Source organism: Canis lupus, chromosome 4 (assembly GCF_011100685.1).
Source record: "Canis lupus familiaris isolate Mischka breed German Shepherd chromosome 4, alternate assembly UU_Cfam_GSD_1.0, whole genome shotgun sequence".
In the NCBI taxonomy this organism is placed as follows: Eukaryota; Metazoa; Chordata; class Mammalia; order Carnivora; family Canidae; genus Canis; species Canis lupus.
In genome coordinates, this window is record NC_049225.1 from 2,689,739 (window position 1) to 2,705,127 (window position 15,389).

Sequence of the window (15,389 nt, forward strand, 5' to 3'; positions counted from 1 at the left end):
TCTGGACTTCAAGTTATATTATGAAGCTGCAGTAATCAAAACAGTTTGATACTGGCAGAAAAATAGACACATAGATTGATAGAACAGAAAATGCAGAAATGAACCTATAACTATATTGTCAATAAATCTTCAATAAAGCAAGAAAGAATATCCAATGAGAAAATGATAGTCTCTTCAATAAATCGTGTTGGGATCCCTGGGTGGCTCAGCGGTTTAGCGCCTGCCTTTGGCCCAGGGCGCGATCCTGGAGACCCGGGATCGAATCCCACATTGGGCTTCCTGTGCATGGAGCCTGCTTCTCCCTCTGCCTATGTCTCTGCCTCTCTCTCTCTGTGTGACTATCATAAATAAATAAAAATTAAAAAAAAATAAATAAATCGTGTTGGGAAAACTGGATAGCAACATGCAAAATAATGAAACTGGATCACTTTCTTTTACCATACACAAAAATTAATTCAAAATGGATTAAACACCTAAATGTGTGACCTAGAACCATTAAATTCTAGAGGAGAACACAGACAATAACCTCTTTGACATTGGCTATAGCAACTTCTTCCTAGATGTGTCTCCTGAGGCAACGGAAACAAAAGCAAAAATAAACTATTGGGAATATATCAAATTAAAAAGATTCTGCACAGCAAAGGAAACAATCAACAAAACTAAAAGGTAACCTATGGGATGGGAGAAGATTTTGTAAATGGCATATCTGGTAAACGGTTAGTATCTGAAATATATAAAGAACATATAAAACTCAAGGCACAAAAAGTGAATAATCCAATTAAGAAATGGGCAGAAGACATGAATAGACATTTTTCCAAAGAAGACATCCAGATGGCCAAAGACACATGAAAAAATGTTCAACATCACTCATCATCAGGGAAATGCAAATCAAAAACACAATGAGATATTATTCTATACCTATCACAATGGCTAAAATCAACAACACAAGAAACAGCAGGTGTTGGCAAGGATATGGAGAAAGGAGAACCCTCTTGCATAGTTGGTGGGAATGCAAACTGGTGCAATCACTCTGGAAAATAGTATGGAGGTTCCTCAAATAGTTAAAAATAGAACTACTCTGTAATCCAGAAATTGTGCTACTAGGCATTTACTCAAAGAATACAAAAATAGTAATTCAAAAGGGTTACATGCACCCCAATGTTCATAGCAGAATTATCTACAATAACCAAATTATGGAAACAGCCCAAATGTCCATCACCTGATGAGTGGATAAAGAATATGTGGAATATACAATGGAATATTACTCAGCCATAAACAAGAATGAAATCTTGCCATTTGCAACAAAATGCATGGATCTAGAGAATTATGCTCTAGTTATGCTCTAGTGAATGAAGTAAGTCAGTCAGAGAAAGACAAATACCATATGATTTCATTCATATGTGGAATATAGGAAACAAAGGATCAACAGGAATAAAAAGAGAGACAAATCAAGAAATAGATTCTTAATTATACAGAACCAATGGTGACTAAAGGGGAAGGAAGGGGGGATAAGTGAAATAGGTGATCGGGATTAAAGAATGCACTTGTGATGAGCTCCAGGTGATATATGAAATTGCTGAATCACTATATTGTATACCTCATACAAATATTACACTGTATGTTAGCCAACTGGAATTAAAATTTAAAACTTTTATGGGGCACCTGGGTGGTTCAGTCAGTTAAGCATCCAACTCTTGATTTTGGCTCAAGTCATGATCTCAGGGTCATGAGATCCAGCCCCATGTTGGGCTCTATATTCAACATGCTTTAGATTCCCTCTATCTTTGCCCCTCCCCCTTCTGTTTAAAAATAAGAAATTTAAAACTTTAAACAATAAACAGATAAAAAATAAAAATCTCTTTAGTTTTGCCAAAACAATTTTGGGGATTTTTAAAAGGAATTTTAATAAGGAAATAAAAATTATAAAAGTAAAGAAACAGAGGCATTCACATGCACAGAGTTCTCGTGTCAACCAAAAGAAAAAGAAAAAAAAAGGCCAAAACAAAGACTGGTTTGGCTGATGCAGCTTTACAATGTTTTGCAAGGTGTTTTGAGGTGAATTATCCCTAATAAAGACATGTTAAAGATAGGATCTTTATGGAGGTAATGAAGTTAAAATGAGGTCGTTAATGTGAACCTTAATCTAATATGACTGAGGCCTTACCCTTAAGTAGGTGAATATAATTAAGGAGTAGGGAGCGTTATTTCAATTGATACCCTATGTGAACCAGAAATAGCAACTTTACCTGTAAACCCCTACCCTAAAGACCTTAATTTCAGCTCTTTTTTTTAGCAACTTTTTCTTCTACCCCTTTTGTAAACTCCTCTTCCACTTCAAGAGACAGGAACATCAATATATTGACAATTCTCTCAAAGTCCAAAAAGCTATTCAGCTAGGCCTTCTTCCCTGTGAAAGGGGAAGAATCATTCTTCCTACTGGTGGCCGTAGGTCCTGGTGGCAAAGACAGGGGTGGGGAGGAGAGGCAAGAGAACCTCAGAGCAGAGGGGCACTAGGGAGGTGGGTTGTGTGGCCCAGGATGGAGACAGAAAGTTGGAGGAACAGACCCAGCAAGGGGACTCATCACCTCACAACTGACTAGGGCTTACATTTCATTCTTGCCTGTTGAAAAGAAAAACAATGTAAGTACTTACAGTAAATTAAGTTTGACATCTTCCTTCAGAAGAGAAGTGTCCTAATTTCCACCACATGCAGAGAACAGCTGGGTGCTCCCTCATTGCTCCCTAATTACTGATTAATATACACAATGGTCTAATCGCTCCACCCTATTTGGGGGTAATTTTGATTATTGCTTTATCAGACTTGAAGGGAGTTTCCTGGGGCTTTATTTACGCCATACTTCACCCTCCAGTCAGGAGGATATACTCCAGTCACAGCAAGGGAACTACTGTAAATGCCTAATGCAAGAAGAGGCTAGAAAGCTTTGTAACAACCCTGGTACTATCAAAATGCAACCAATCTCTAAAAAAATCGCTGTGTGTGCCCATATTCCAAAAAAGGGAACATAGTAAACTGCATAACTATAACCTTGTTCTCTGGTTTGAAATGAAACATTCAAATGTGACTCAGGACACATCTGCCCTGATTGAAAAAGGGTTTTGGAAATCACAGTTTATCTTGTCCCAGTGGTGGAAACTACTCTGTCCTCTCCTTTTACAGGGACCCTCACTGGCAGACCAGTGGATGAGAAATGGGCAGGGTCTTAGCCAAGGTTCTCTGGGAAAACAGAAAGAATAATATTATACATGTTTTATACCTCTATATAGAGATTATGAAGAATTGGCCCACATATTTATGGTAGCTGAGAAGTCCCATGATCTGCTGTCTGAAAGCCAGTGGCATAATTCCAGTACAAGTCTGAAGTTCTGAGAACCAGGGGAGTCAAGAGTGTAGATTCTAGTCCAAGAGTAGGGTAAGATCAGTACCTCAACTCAAGCAGGGGTTGGGGTGGTGAGGTGGTGGGGCTTGTTCTATTTACACCCTCAACCAATTAGATGATGCCCTCCCCACTGGGGAGGGCAATCTTCTGAGTCCACAGATTCAAATGCTAATGCCATCTAGAAACACCCTCACAAGACACTCCCAGAAATTATTATGTTTAATCTGGGCACTCCATATCATGATCAAATTGATACATAAAATTAACTGTTACAGGCAGTGTAGCCCCCTGTGCAGGACTCCCCAGTACTTTGGTAGGTGACACAAAATGGATCCTCAAATATGCCTGTATAATATGAATCAAATGAATGTTACCATAATTATGGGGCTTTTGGTAAGTCTGCAAATTATGCTGATTTGTATTTTGTATGTAATTCTACTAAAATTATTTTTAAGTGATTAAGTGATTCTAACAGAAAATAGCATTTGCCCTTCCAAAATTGGGCCAGAGTATTACTTTTGAGATAACAGGGGGATAGGATATGTTATCAGCCCACTTTGGGGATCCTCAAAGTGGATCACACACTATCAGTGCATTTTCTCTCCTGAAATTGAGTGGTGTAGTTGAATGAACAGGTCTTCAGAGGATTTAGCACAGGAGCAAGCATGAAATCACCTAATCCCAGCCTTGCTGGCATATTCCCCAGGGACTCATCCTTGATCCTCTGTGGCACTGGGGTGACTGGTATACCAGTCTAGTATGGGTGCCTGGGTGAACCTTCAGATGTCTTAAATCAGTTTCTGACTTATATGTTCTTTCTTAATTATGCAAACATACAACCTCAACAGAGAATGCAATCCCACCAGGATAAGCTGTTCCTCAGACTCCCCACCAATCAATCCAAGGAGGCCACTGCTTGGCACTGCTTCTCTCTGCCTCCCAACTCACCTTTGTATCTCAAGTACATGGACTGGCCTTGTTGACATTCCTGACACTCTGACAAGTAACAATTACGTAGCAAGTTTTGTAATAAGCATTGTACACACATTATCTTATTTCATCAAATCATACCTGTTGGTTGAGGTAAGTATTACTATCCCCACCTCACAGACGTAAAAGTTGTAACTCACCGACAGAGGTCACAGAGCTAGGAAATAATGACTTAGAATTTGTATTCACTTTCATTCATTGCCAAAATCCAAATAACCACTACACAGATCTGCCCCCAAGCATTAGCAAAAAGAGCAACTCTCCTTGATCTTTCTCTGCTTTAGAGAATAGCATTTGTAAGTCTAGCAGGGGGACTGGCCTTTGAACTCCTGAAATATAACACACATCACTTCCTTTCTTATACTTGCAATCACATATATAGTTACTTGAAGGAAAACTACCTAAAGGTTATGAGTCTGAGCCACATTTTCAAGGGGCTCAGCCTTAGGACATGGCCACTAAATGAAAGTACATTCACTGGTTCATTCTTACTCACTGAACACGGAGTACACAATGCCTAAGGCAATCAGGATGCAATGAAAAATAAGTAAGAGGCCATTAGAATCCAACATGCCAAGTCCTGTGAGCAAGTAAATGGGGTGTGTCAGGCCAATGGCCAAACCCAGTGAGAAGATGTCAGGAAGCCACATCCCACTCAGGAGGGCAGAGTCTGGCATTTCTTCAATGTTATCTGTTAACACATGGTTAATAAGTCATCCAATTTACCCCAGAAGATATATGCTTAGTTGTTCTCTTCTATGAGTTGACAAGAATTAGAGATACCTGTGTATACATTCTCAGTGCTTTGGTTAACACTTTTGTTGACTTGGGAAATGTTTTCATATGACAAATATTGGGCTAAACATAATCCAAAGACTTATTTTGAGAAAAGCCATTGAGGACAGTTTTCATGTTCCTGCTTCACCAGGGCGGAGTATATCTATCCATTCTTCAATCTCTTAGAATGCCTGTAGGACCGGCCTGATGCTATGGCCCAAACAATGGCCAGAACATGTAAACATGTTGAGGAGAACAATAATGTGGAAACCAAGCAAATAAGAAACTCCCATATATTTGTGAAAATATGTCTAAAACATAGGCAAGTGATGAGAGATTTTGAAATATCCATAAGAAGCAAAATGCCTTTGGGGAATTCATGTTGCAATCCACATTTTCACTTAGGTCCTGTTGGGGAACCCAGTAGGACGACTCTGGCAAATAAAAGCCTTGGAATTTGTCAAGAAAAGACTCTAGTGATGGAACTCTCTCTTAGGATCAGGGAAAGGCTCTAAATCAGGTTTTTTTTGGGGGGGGCGGGGCGGGGCGGGGATCAAGGTTAAATTTATCTCAAATTTCAAGTCAGGCTGTAATTGTCCAATGATTTCTTGTGAAAGCTTAGAACCATAAAGGTGACAGGGGTCCTTAAAAGACCTCAACAGTGTTGACTGAGTGCTCTTTGGTTAAGCACTGTGCCACACACTTGACATAGAATATCGCATATAACCCTCACTACTACTAGGAGATATTATTCCCATTTTACAGAAAAGAAAACTGAGTTTCCAAAAGGTTGTAACTTATCCAGAATGCATAGCTTATAAGGGCAGAGCTCAGATTCATACCCAAATGTGCAAAATTCTAGAGGATGGTCTTTTGAAGTCAATAAGCTACTATAATAAGTGCTACATTGAGCAACTTTGGGGAAGCCTCTTTAGCTAAAAGGGCCCATATTTTTCCTGAGCTCGGAATTGCCTGGATTGCAATGTTTAAAGTGATGCAGCTGCGGACTATGGCCTCAAGCAAATGAAGCTGGAAGAATCATCCTTTCCGAAGGAGCCCCACCTGCATGCCATACGGGTGTGCACCTGAAACCAGTTCCTTCTGTATAAAAAGAAACCTCGTGGAGCGTGGGGAGGTCAGGTTCCTGGGAGACTGAGCAGGTCTTAGGGCCAGTGGAGGCTCCTAGTGGCGCTATGCGGCAGCTGCAGATCATCTTGCTCTGTTTTCCCTGGTCTCTTGCGTTGAGCGGCCACCCTGAGCCTGAGGCACCAGATGATCTGGGTGAGCTCCACTGTGGGCTCCGGGGTCTCCGGTTCACTGTAAACCTGAGCCAGGGGACAGCGACTCCTACGCTAATAGCTTGGGGTAAGTTTGATGGCTCATCCCTGTCGCTTCCCCTCCTAACACTCTTCCCCCTTTGGTAAACTGCAGCCTCTTCTCCAGATTGAATCATCTAAAATACAACTTCTCCCCTGAATCAGAGTCCCCTCTTGTTCCTCTCTCTTATTGCTGCTGCCCCTTGGGGTCTGGCGGCAAAGCTAGCTGTCCCTTGCCAGCACTGAGGACGGTGGGGACTGACCACCTGTGCTTCTTGTTCCTTGCTGCCCTCCAGATGACCACGGGCTGCCACGCAGGCTGCAGAATGACTCTGGCTGTGGTACCTGGGTGAAGGAGGGCCCAGGAAGCTCCATGGTGTTAGAAGCCTCTTATGATGGCTGCTATGTCACCGAGTGGGTGAGGACGACTCGATCACCAGAAATGCCGAGACCCCGTGTGTCACCATCAGGGGTGTCTCCCCAGGACCCCCACTATGTCATGCTGGTTGGAGTTGAAGGAGCAGATGTGGCTGGACGCAACATGGTTACAAAGACACAGCTGCTCAGGTGTCCTATGGATCCCCCAGGTAAGGGCTGGGAACTTTCAGGTTCTGGGTGGTGCTGAGCAGCCCTGGGAAGTGCTCTTAGGCCTCGTTACCTGCTCTGTGCAGCAACAGTGACATGAAGGACTATCCTCCAGCTCCCCAGCACATGCAGTCCTTAAGATAACCACCGCTTGAGCAGTTACATTACTCAGTATGAGGCACTGTAGAGAGTATTTCAAGGTCTCCTCCTACTCCTAAGCAGTGCCAGATATGCCTTTGCTGCCCCCCCCCCCAAAACTGGTGGGCTCTGGTGAGTGGCAGAGTTGGGATTCAAACAAGAATTGGCCAAAACCCAGGAGCTCCTCTGTCTTGAGAAGCATAGGGAAGGAAGCTAAAGCTATTAAGGGTACTTGGCAAATGTGTCCAAGAAGCAACATTGCCCTGAAAATAGGGCTCAGCCCTTTCTGCTGGAGGCTACTTGATCACTTAACTGAGGAATCAGTAGGAAGTGTGACTCCCCAGCTTCAGCAAATCTGTTCTTGCCACCTACAAGCCCTACCTTGAAGTCCTAACAGATTCAAACCTGTAGTTCACTCTTCTCCTCTGCCTTGTACCCAAAATATAACCCAGAATGGTAACACTGATAAAATGCAGAATTTCAATCCCCACACTAGACCCGCTGTACCAGAACTTGAGTTTCAGAAAGATCCCCCAGTAACTCACAGTACACGAAGATGGAGAAGCACCATTAGAGAACAGAAAGAATTCTTTGCTTGAAGGAAAAAGGAGCCTCAATGCTTCTACTGATCTTGCTGGTATCCTCTTTTCTCAAAGTACTAATTTCAAGGGACTTAATATTTACTTAATTTTCTGCAACTTAATTGCTAGTACATAACAGGGACCTACCCTGATCACCAGGACATATCTATGGAATTTTTAATACTTTGTAATTTTTTTTTTTTTAAGACCCAACTTTGTTATCTAGCTTGAGTTACTCTCCTGATCAAAACAGAGCCCTAGATGTTCCAAATGCTGATCTGTGTGACTTTGTCCCAGTGTGGGACAGGCTGCCATGTGTTCCTTCACCCATCACTGAAGAAGACTGCAAGAAGATTGGTTGCTGCTACAATTTGGAGGTGAATTTCTGTTATTATGGAAACACAGGTGAGTTGCTGCATTTCTGAAACCAGCTGGAGAAAAGTACCAATAACTTGCAACTAAACCCTGAGAAGGTGATCTTCCCTCCTCCCCAACTCCCCAGAAGACAAATGTTAAAGATAAGTAGTGCGTAAGTAATGAGTGAATCCTAGAGTACTTGACCCTAAGTGATTACTTTCTAAAGCCTTGCTTTGTCAATTCCCCAGAAACCAAAATATTCAATGAACTCAAGAAGCTAAGTCTTGCAAAACAATAATGAATTCACAGAAACTTAAAGCCATCAGCCACGTTGGGAAAAGGCTAAGTGTCTCAAGAGCCTCCTTTAAAAAAAAAAAAAAAAAAAAAACAACAACAAAAAAACAAAAACAAAAAAACTGCTTTCTGTGTGTCTCAAATCCTACTTTAAGGTTTTCTTTTTTTTTTTTTTTTTTTTTTTTTTTTTACTTTAAGGTTTTCTAATATAAAATATGTAAATGCCATATTCTAAGCTCTGAATGCTGAGGTGTAAAAGCAAGTACTATTATCCCCATCTTATAAATGAAGCTATAGCAAAAAGGACAGAAGCTTTGCCTAAAGTTGCTCCGGAAGTGGCAGAGGCAGCATTCAGACCCAGGGGCTCATCCAGGTGCTTGTTCAGTGCTCCAGTTAAGCTCTGGACAGCTGAACTTGCACAGGTGCCACTGAGTAGGACTGCCAGCCTCTCAGGGGGAGGGATCAGAACTATCTAAATACCTAACTGGCTCCATAACAGGAGGGATGACCTGCTTTCAGCACAGCCACTCTGGTTTTTCAGTGACCTCACACTGTACCCAAGATGGCTACTTCTACATCGCTGTGTCTCGGAATGTGACCTCACCCCCACTTCTCTTGAATTCTGTGCGCTTGGCCTTCAGGAATGATGTGGAATGTACCCCTGTGATGGCAACACACACTTTTGCCCTATTCTGGTTTCCATTTAACTCCTGTGGTACCACAAGACGGGTAAGAACAGTTCACCTTGGGGTCTGTTCCTAACTCTAAAAGTCAGACAGAAATGTCCTAGTGACTGGAGGGAGAGGTGGAATATCTTAGCCATGGAGGATACAGCTGACCACTGCCTGATGTGTAGGATGGTCTCTAGGACATAATGCCTCATCACTGAGACAGCAGAAATCTCCCCTGGTGTGCAACTAAGATCACAGCTGTGCTCCCACAAGGGGCTGGCGCTCCTACCAAGCCATAGATAAGAGGAAAAATAGGTTTTTTGCCACATTGCTCTGGTAAGCAGGGACATTGGTTGACCTTGTCCATGTTCCCAAGTACTCCAAGCCCCTATTGTCTGATCCTGAGCTAAGGTGAAGTGATAATGTCCCAGGTTACTAAATGCCACCTGCTCTTGCCTCTGTTCAAGGAACAGAAAGTGCAGCCTGAAACTGAGTAGCACTGCTGACTGCTGTCCCCATACTTCTAGATCACTGGAGACCAGGCAGTATATGAAAATGAGCTGGTTGCAGCTAGAGATGTTAGAACTTGGAGCCATGGTTCTATCACCCGTGACAGTATTTTCAGGTAAAGGGTCTCAGTTAAGCTGACCCTGCTTGACTGGAATGATTTCCCTTCCATAAACCAGGAACTCTAGGGTAAGCCCTGAATCCACAGAACCTCTCAGGACAAGAGAACCTGTCTTCTGCCTTGGTGACCCAATTTCACTGACCATTATTTGATCAAGTCTCCTTGCATCACTGCCACTGAGTTCACTTAAGCCCCAAACTCCCTGGACTCCTACTTCACTTACCTGGATTTCCTTTTTCTTGTTTTTGCCTTCTCCCTTCTACCTCCACAGTCCATGGTATAGCAAAAAGAATCCCCTTAACACCTCAGAGGATTGCACACTTAACATTTCTTCATTGTCTTGCCATAGCTTAAACTTGACCTCATGAACATAACCTGAGGAACCTTGCATGAAACACCTCCTACTTTCCTCTGCAGCCCAACCTCCTTGGATGCCCTCCATCCCTCCCTCACTGTTCCCCCAACCCCAGACAGAGGTCCCTTAAAGATTATATAGAAGGACAAACTCTGGTCTCCGTTCTCTGTTCTGTCAGCTGTTGCTCTCCCTACTCTTACCTCTGTTGCTACTTCTCCTCCATGTCTACTCCCTGCGGGCTCTTCCCTGACTACCCCATCTATAGAAAGTACACGTTTCTCCCAGTGCTACATCAATTGTTTGCATGGTTCTTTTTTTTTTTTTTTTTTTTATGATAGTCACACAGAGAGAGAGAGAGAGAGAGAGAGAGAGAGGCACAGACACAGGCAGAGGGAGAAGCAGGCTCCATGCACCTGGGAGCCCGACGTGGGATTCGATCCCGGGTCTCCAGGATCGCGCCCCCAGCCAAAGGCAGGCGCTAAACCGCTGCGCCACCCAGGGATCCCCCTGTTTGCATGGTTCTTATAATTCCAACTCCCAAACACTTGAGAGTTGGACTACATCTTGGTCTCCCAACTATGATCTAGCTCCCACAAGCTTAGGAATCATATCCATCACACTTACAAACTTGTCCAACAATCCACATGACCTGGTTCCTAAAATCTGAGAACTAGAAGATGCCATGGTCCATCCTACCACCCACACTAGCTAACAAAGATCTTGTTTTCTCGTAGGCTCCGAGTTAGCTGCAGCTACTCTATAAGTAGCAATGCCTTCCCAGTTAATGTCCACGTGTTTACATTTCCACCACCGCATTCTGAGACCCAGCCTGGACCCCTCACTCTGGAACTCAAGATTGCCAAGGGTAAGACTCTCTTGCCTGGAGCATCTGGCTTTTAGTTAAAGCCCTATCACTTTTCTGGGCATTAAGAGGACAATTTGGTAATAAGATCCTTGCTAAGGTGTTCGTGTATATGTTTTGTCTCAAACCATCTAGAGGTTCCTAATTGTTTTTAATGGCTTCAACTCCATTTGGCCTCTTGCAGATAAGCACTATGGTTCCTACTACACTGCTGGTGACTACCCAGTGGTGAAGCTACTTCGGGATCCCATTTATGTGGAGGTCTCTATCCGCCACAGAACAGACCCCCACCTGGGGCTGCTCCTCCATTACTGTTGGGCCACACCCAGCAGAAACCCACAGCATCAGCCCCAGTGGCTCATGCTAGTGAAAGGGTAAGCGGCTCTTCCATGCACCTGTGCTGGAGTCCCTCAGAGAGGCCCCTCCTGACGGCCAGATATCTTTGCTTAGGTGCCCCTACACTGGAGACGACTATCAGACGCAGCTGATTCCTGTCCAGAAAGTCCTGGATCCTCCATTTCCATCTTACTACCAGCGTTTCAGCATTTTTACCTTCAGCTTTGTAGACTCGGTGACAAAGTGGGCACTCAGGGGACCGGTACAGTGCTTTCCTCTGTTCCTCAGCAGGTCTCAGAACCCACCCACTCAGAACTGTTTCCACATCCTACCATTCCTCAGCCAGGGCTGCCTTTAATTTTGGCCATTGGTACCCTCAGATTTTGCCTCATTGCAAGTTTCATTGATACCAATGGTATGAGTGGCCTTTGCCTAAAAGCCTCTAGTCCTTTAGTGTTATTGTGATATCAGCTTGGGATGTCAAGATTTTCTGATAACTTCTTCCTAGGGAGATAAGTCTGAAGACTTATGATGTGGTTCTACACCATGATCTGAATTTTATTGGCTCCCAGGTGTATCTGCACTGTAGTGCGTCTGTCTGCCAGCCTGCTGGAACACCGTCCTGTATGATAACCTGTCCTGTTGCCAGGCGTGAGTATCCAAGCTGTCCACACTAAAGGACAAACCTGAAGTACTCGAGTCCCACTTCTAACCTTTTTTAGCCTATAGGCAAATAATTCAAAGTAAAGATTCATCTCACTAAGGAGGCTGCTTTTAGGTAGTTTTATGATGCAGTAAAACAGACAACCAGCTTCCTAGAATTCCAGGCTTTTAAAATAAATATAAGCTATAAATCCTCAAGTATCAGCCTTGTCAAAATGTATATGGAAAAAGCTAAGCAAGGAATTAAACTTGCTCATGACTTACGTATTCCTCAGTATAACAAAACACTTATCTGGCTAGTTCACAAACCAAGATGTTTAAACCTGCTTGAAGGCATGTCTAGCAACATGGCCTGAAGATCTATAGGTGTCATATGATTGCAGACAGAGTAGATACTCCAGCTAGTCAGACCCAGTCCTCCTAGAATGTGTGTGTACTCCTACCTGGTCCACTAATTCTTACCTGTCTAGCCCCTGAATTGGGATTCATGACCTCTGAAGCTTTAAGTACCTTTGGCACAAAGGATTCATAGTCATGTAAGGATAGTTATGAAATACTGCATTAAATATTTAGGACTGAACTGATGACATATATATTCTATACATCTATTCTATTGCTATGCAAAATACTGCCCCAAGCTGGAAAGATGAGATGCCAACAGCAGACTACTTTCTTTCAAGTGAGAAGCTGGGAACAGGTTGGTAGTACAATCTGGCTTTATTAACACAATGGGAGTAACTAATCTCCATTTCCTGATAGCTAAGTAGGACACTAATAAGGCTCCAATGATTAAGGTCCCAGAAAGGCCTGCCATCCACAGAACTTTAAAAAGGACTTTTCCAAGGTCCTATAACTGGAATTAGAAATGGGATTCAAACAGCTTTGCTCTTACTATTTTACCAGCTACCTTTGTAGCTTAGGAAAATGTCGTGGTATTAATACATTACTGTCCCAATACCTCTTTTAGGGAAGAATGGAAGTTTGGGGGAAAGTCTAGTACCATAATCTCTATTACCAAAGTCTGGTGAAAATGCAGTAGCAGTGTCAGATACAAAGTCTTAGATATGTTAATTTAAATTCAGACAAGTCTAAGACCTGGAACAGTCGTACATATTGAGGGACCTAACTCTCCCATTCCTAGCCTACTGTATACAAAAAATTCTATTCCTACCTCTCCTCTCCAACAGGAAGAAGAAACTCTAACATCCATTTTCAGAACCATACTGCTAGCATTTCTAGCAAGGGTCCCATGATTCTACTCCGAGCCACTAAAGACTCAGAAAAGCTCCATAAATACTCAAGTGAGTGGGAGACTCTACTAGCTATTGGAAGCCCCTTATATGAACCACCAGTCAAGCTAAAGCTACTTCCTCATCCCTACTTTCTATCCCTTGCTGATATGACCAATGTGAATCTCAAATTGATCAGCTTGTTTTTCTTATAACTAAAGACCATCAGCCTTTCAGGATACATTAACTTATCTTTCTACCCTTCAGGTTTTCCTGTAGACTCTCAAACTCTGTGGATGGCAGGCCTTTCTGGGACCTTAATCGTTGGAGCCTTGTTAGTGTCCTACTTAGCTATCAGGAAATAGAGATGAATTATTCCAGTTGTGTTAATAAAACCAGACTGTACTAATAGCCTGTGTCCTGCTTCTCACTTGAAAGTAAGTAATCTATCTGCTGTTGGCATCTCGTCTTTCCAGCTCGGGGCAGTATTTTGTGTGGCAATAGAATAAGAAGCATGATACCCTAGGTCTCTACTCCAGCCCTTCTAGCTTCTGAATAGAACACATTTCAGTAGATTTAGAGTTGGTTGACAAGTTAGGTAGTATATATGAGCTAAATACAGAGGGTTATAAACTTAAGAGGAGTATAGAACTAAACTCTTCCACAAGATAAAACTAAGATAGAACTATTCTAGAGCTAGTCTGGAATACTCTAGACCACTGGTTTTCCAATTCTAGTGTCATCGGGATCAAAAGGAGGGCTGATGAAAACCAATTACTGGCCCCACCCCCAGAGTTTAAGTGGGTCTGGGCTAAGGCTTAAGAATTTGCATTTCTAACCATTTCTCAGGTGACTATGATCTTAAGCATCATACTGCAAACCAAGGTCTAGAACAGTGACAAAGTATCTGATCATGAATTGGTCAATTGGAAGTGGTTTGATCAGAAGCTTAGTTTTGGGCCGGACCAGCAAGTACTTTCCTAGTTTAATAGTTTTTTTTTATTATTTTTATTTATTTATGAGAGAGAGAGGCTCCATGCACCGGGAGCCCGACGTGGGATTCGATCCCGGGTCTCCAGGATTGCGCCCTGGGCCAAAGGCAGGGCTAAACCGCTGCGCCACCCAGGGAATCCCTAGTTTAATAGTTCTTAAGACTGATATAAAAACAGCAATTCCTCAAGGCAAATATCCTGCTCAAAGAACGCTCTAGTAACTAACACTATTGGCCATACTCTGGCAGTCTCTACTCTCACGGTGAAGTTCTAAAATTAATCCTAGTTAACCAGTTCCCCATTTGTCCTAAGGAGCTAACTCTGGGAAAGGAACTAGGGGTGGTGGAAGGGGAGGAGGGCGGGGGGTGGGAGTGATTGGGTGACGGGCACTGGGGGGTTATTCTGTATGTTGGTAAATTGAACACCAATAAAAAAAATAAATTAAAAAAAAAAGGAAGTAACTCTTAAGTAGCTTTATATTTCAGCAAAGTAAAAGGCACTAATCTTGCCACTTAAATACCAAACTGTTTCTAAGCAGGGAATGAATATTTCCTTAATTAACAGGAACACTTTGTCCTTTTTATGTGACAGGAACTATCTTAGATGCTTGATAACACACTTGAGGTCCATGAAAACCTAACGAGGTAAACCTTCATCCCTAACTTCTATGCTAAAAAAAAAAGTCTTAAATTGCAGTGGTAGTAGTGGTTAACTTGGTTACTCAACAAGTATAGCTGGGTTATCTGAGGTATCATGAATAGATAGATGTAATTTAACTGTATTTAACCTAATACATCTAAATTATCACTTAGGTAAGGCATTATTTGAGATTTATATCCACGTGTGTTTACAATACATCTCATTTGCAGGTTAAAAACTATAAGTACTATATCTTTAGGTCTTCTAAGATTTACAGTGAAACAGGTTCATGTACCCAAGTTGTTCCAAACTTAAGTTTCCTAGTATCTGAACAAAATAGGTGATTCTAAATTTAAAATCCTTCTAGCCACATTTCATGTATCTACAGCCATATCTGGCTAGGAGCTACTTGAGCTAGGAGCTAGAGCAGGACTGAAGTCCCTAAATTCAAGCATGTACTTGACCTCCTATGTGATAGGCATTATATCATGCATGGGAGATAAAGCAACATAAAACAAGAAAGATGTCCCAGCAACAAGGGCAGACAAATGTCTGGTGAATAGAGGGGAAAAAAATCA

At 42.4% G+C, this 15,389-nt stretch overlaps 1 protein-coding gene and 1 long non-coding RNA gene across 3 annotated transcripts in view; one reads left to right on the forward strand and one right to left on the reverse strand.

The window, feature by feature from the left end:
- The window catches only part of LOC102151928, a 48,128-nt gene extending 40,206 nt beyond the window's left edge, over positions 1 to 7,922 (reverse strand). For both annotated transcript variants that reach the window (XR_005357726.1, XR_005357725.1), the window contains exon 1: positions 7,750 to 7,922. This is a non-coding gene — a long non-coding RNA (uncharacterized LOC102151928). The remainder of the gene's footprint in view (positions 1 to 7,749) is intronic.
- Positions 6,359 to 14,498, forward strand: ZP4 (zona pellucida glycoprotein 4). The gene is made up of 11 exons (XM_038533813.1): positions 6,359 to 6,530; positions 6,778 to 7,068; positions 8,041 to 8,190; positions 8,978 to 9,165; positions 9,635 to 9,732; positions 10,825 to 10,955; positions 11,137 to 11,326; positions 11,403 to 11,550; positions 11,861 to 11,939; positions 13,139 to 13,252; positions 13,448 to 14,498. Exons 1-11 carry the CDS (start codon positions 6,359 to 6,361, stop codon positions 13,543 to 13,545), a joined length of 1,659 nt encoding a protein of 552 aa, XP_038389741.1. The 3' UTR covers positions 13,546 to 14,498.
- Positions 14,499 to 15,389: the final 891 nt, after the last annotated feature.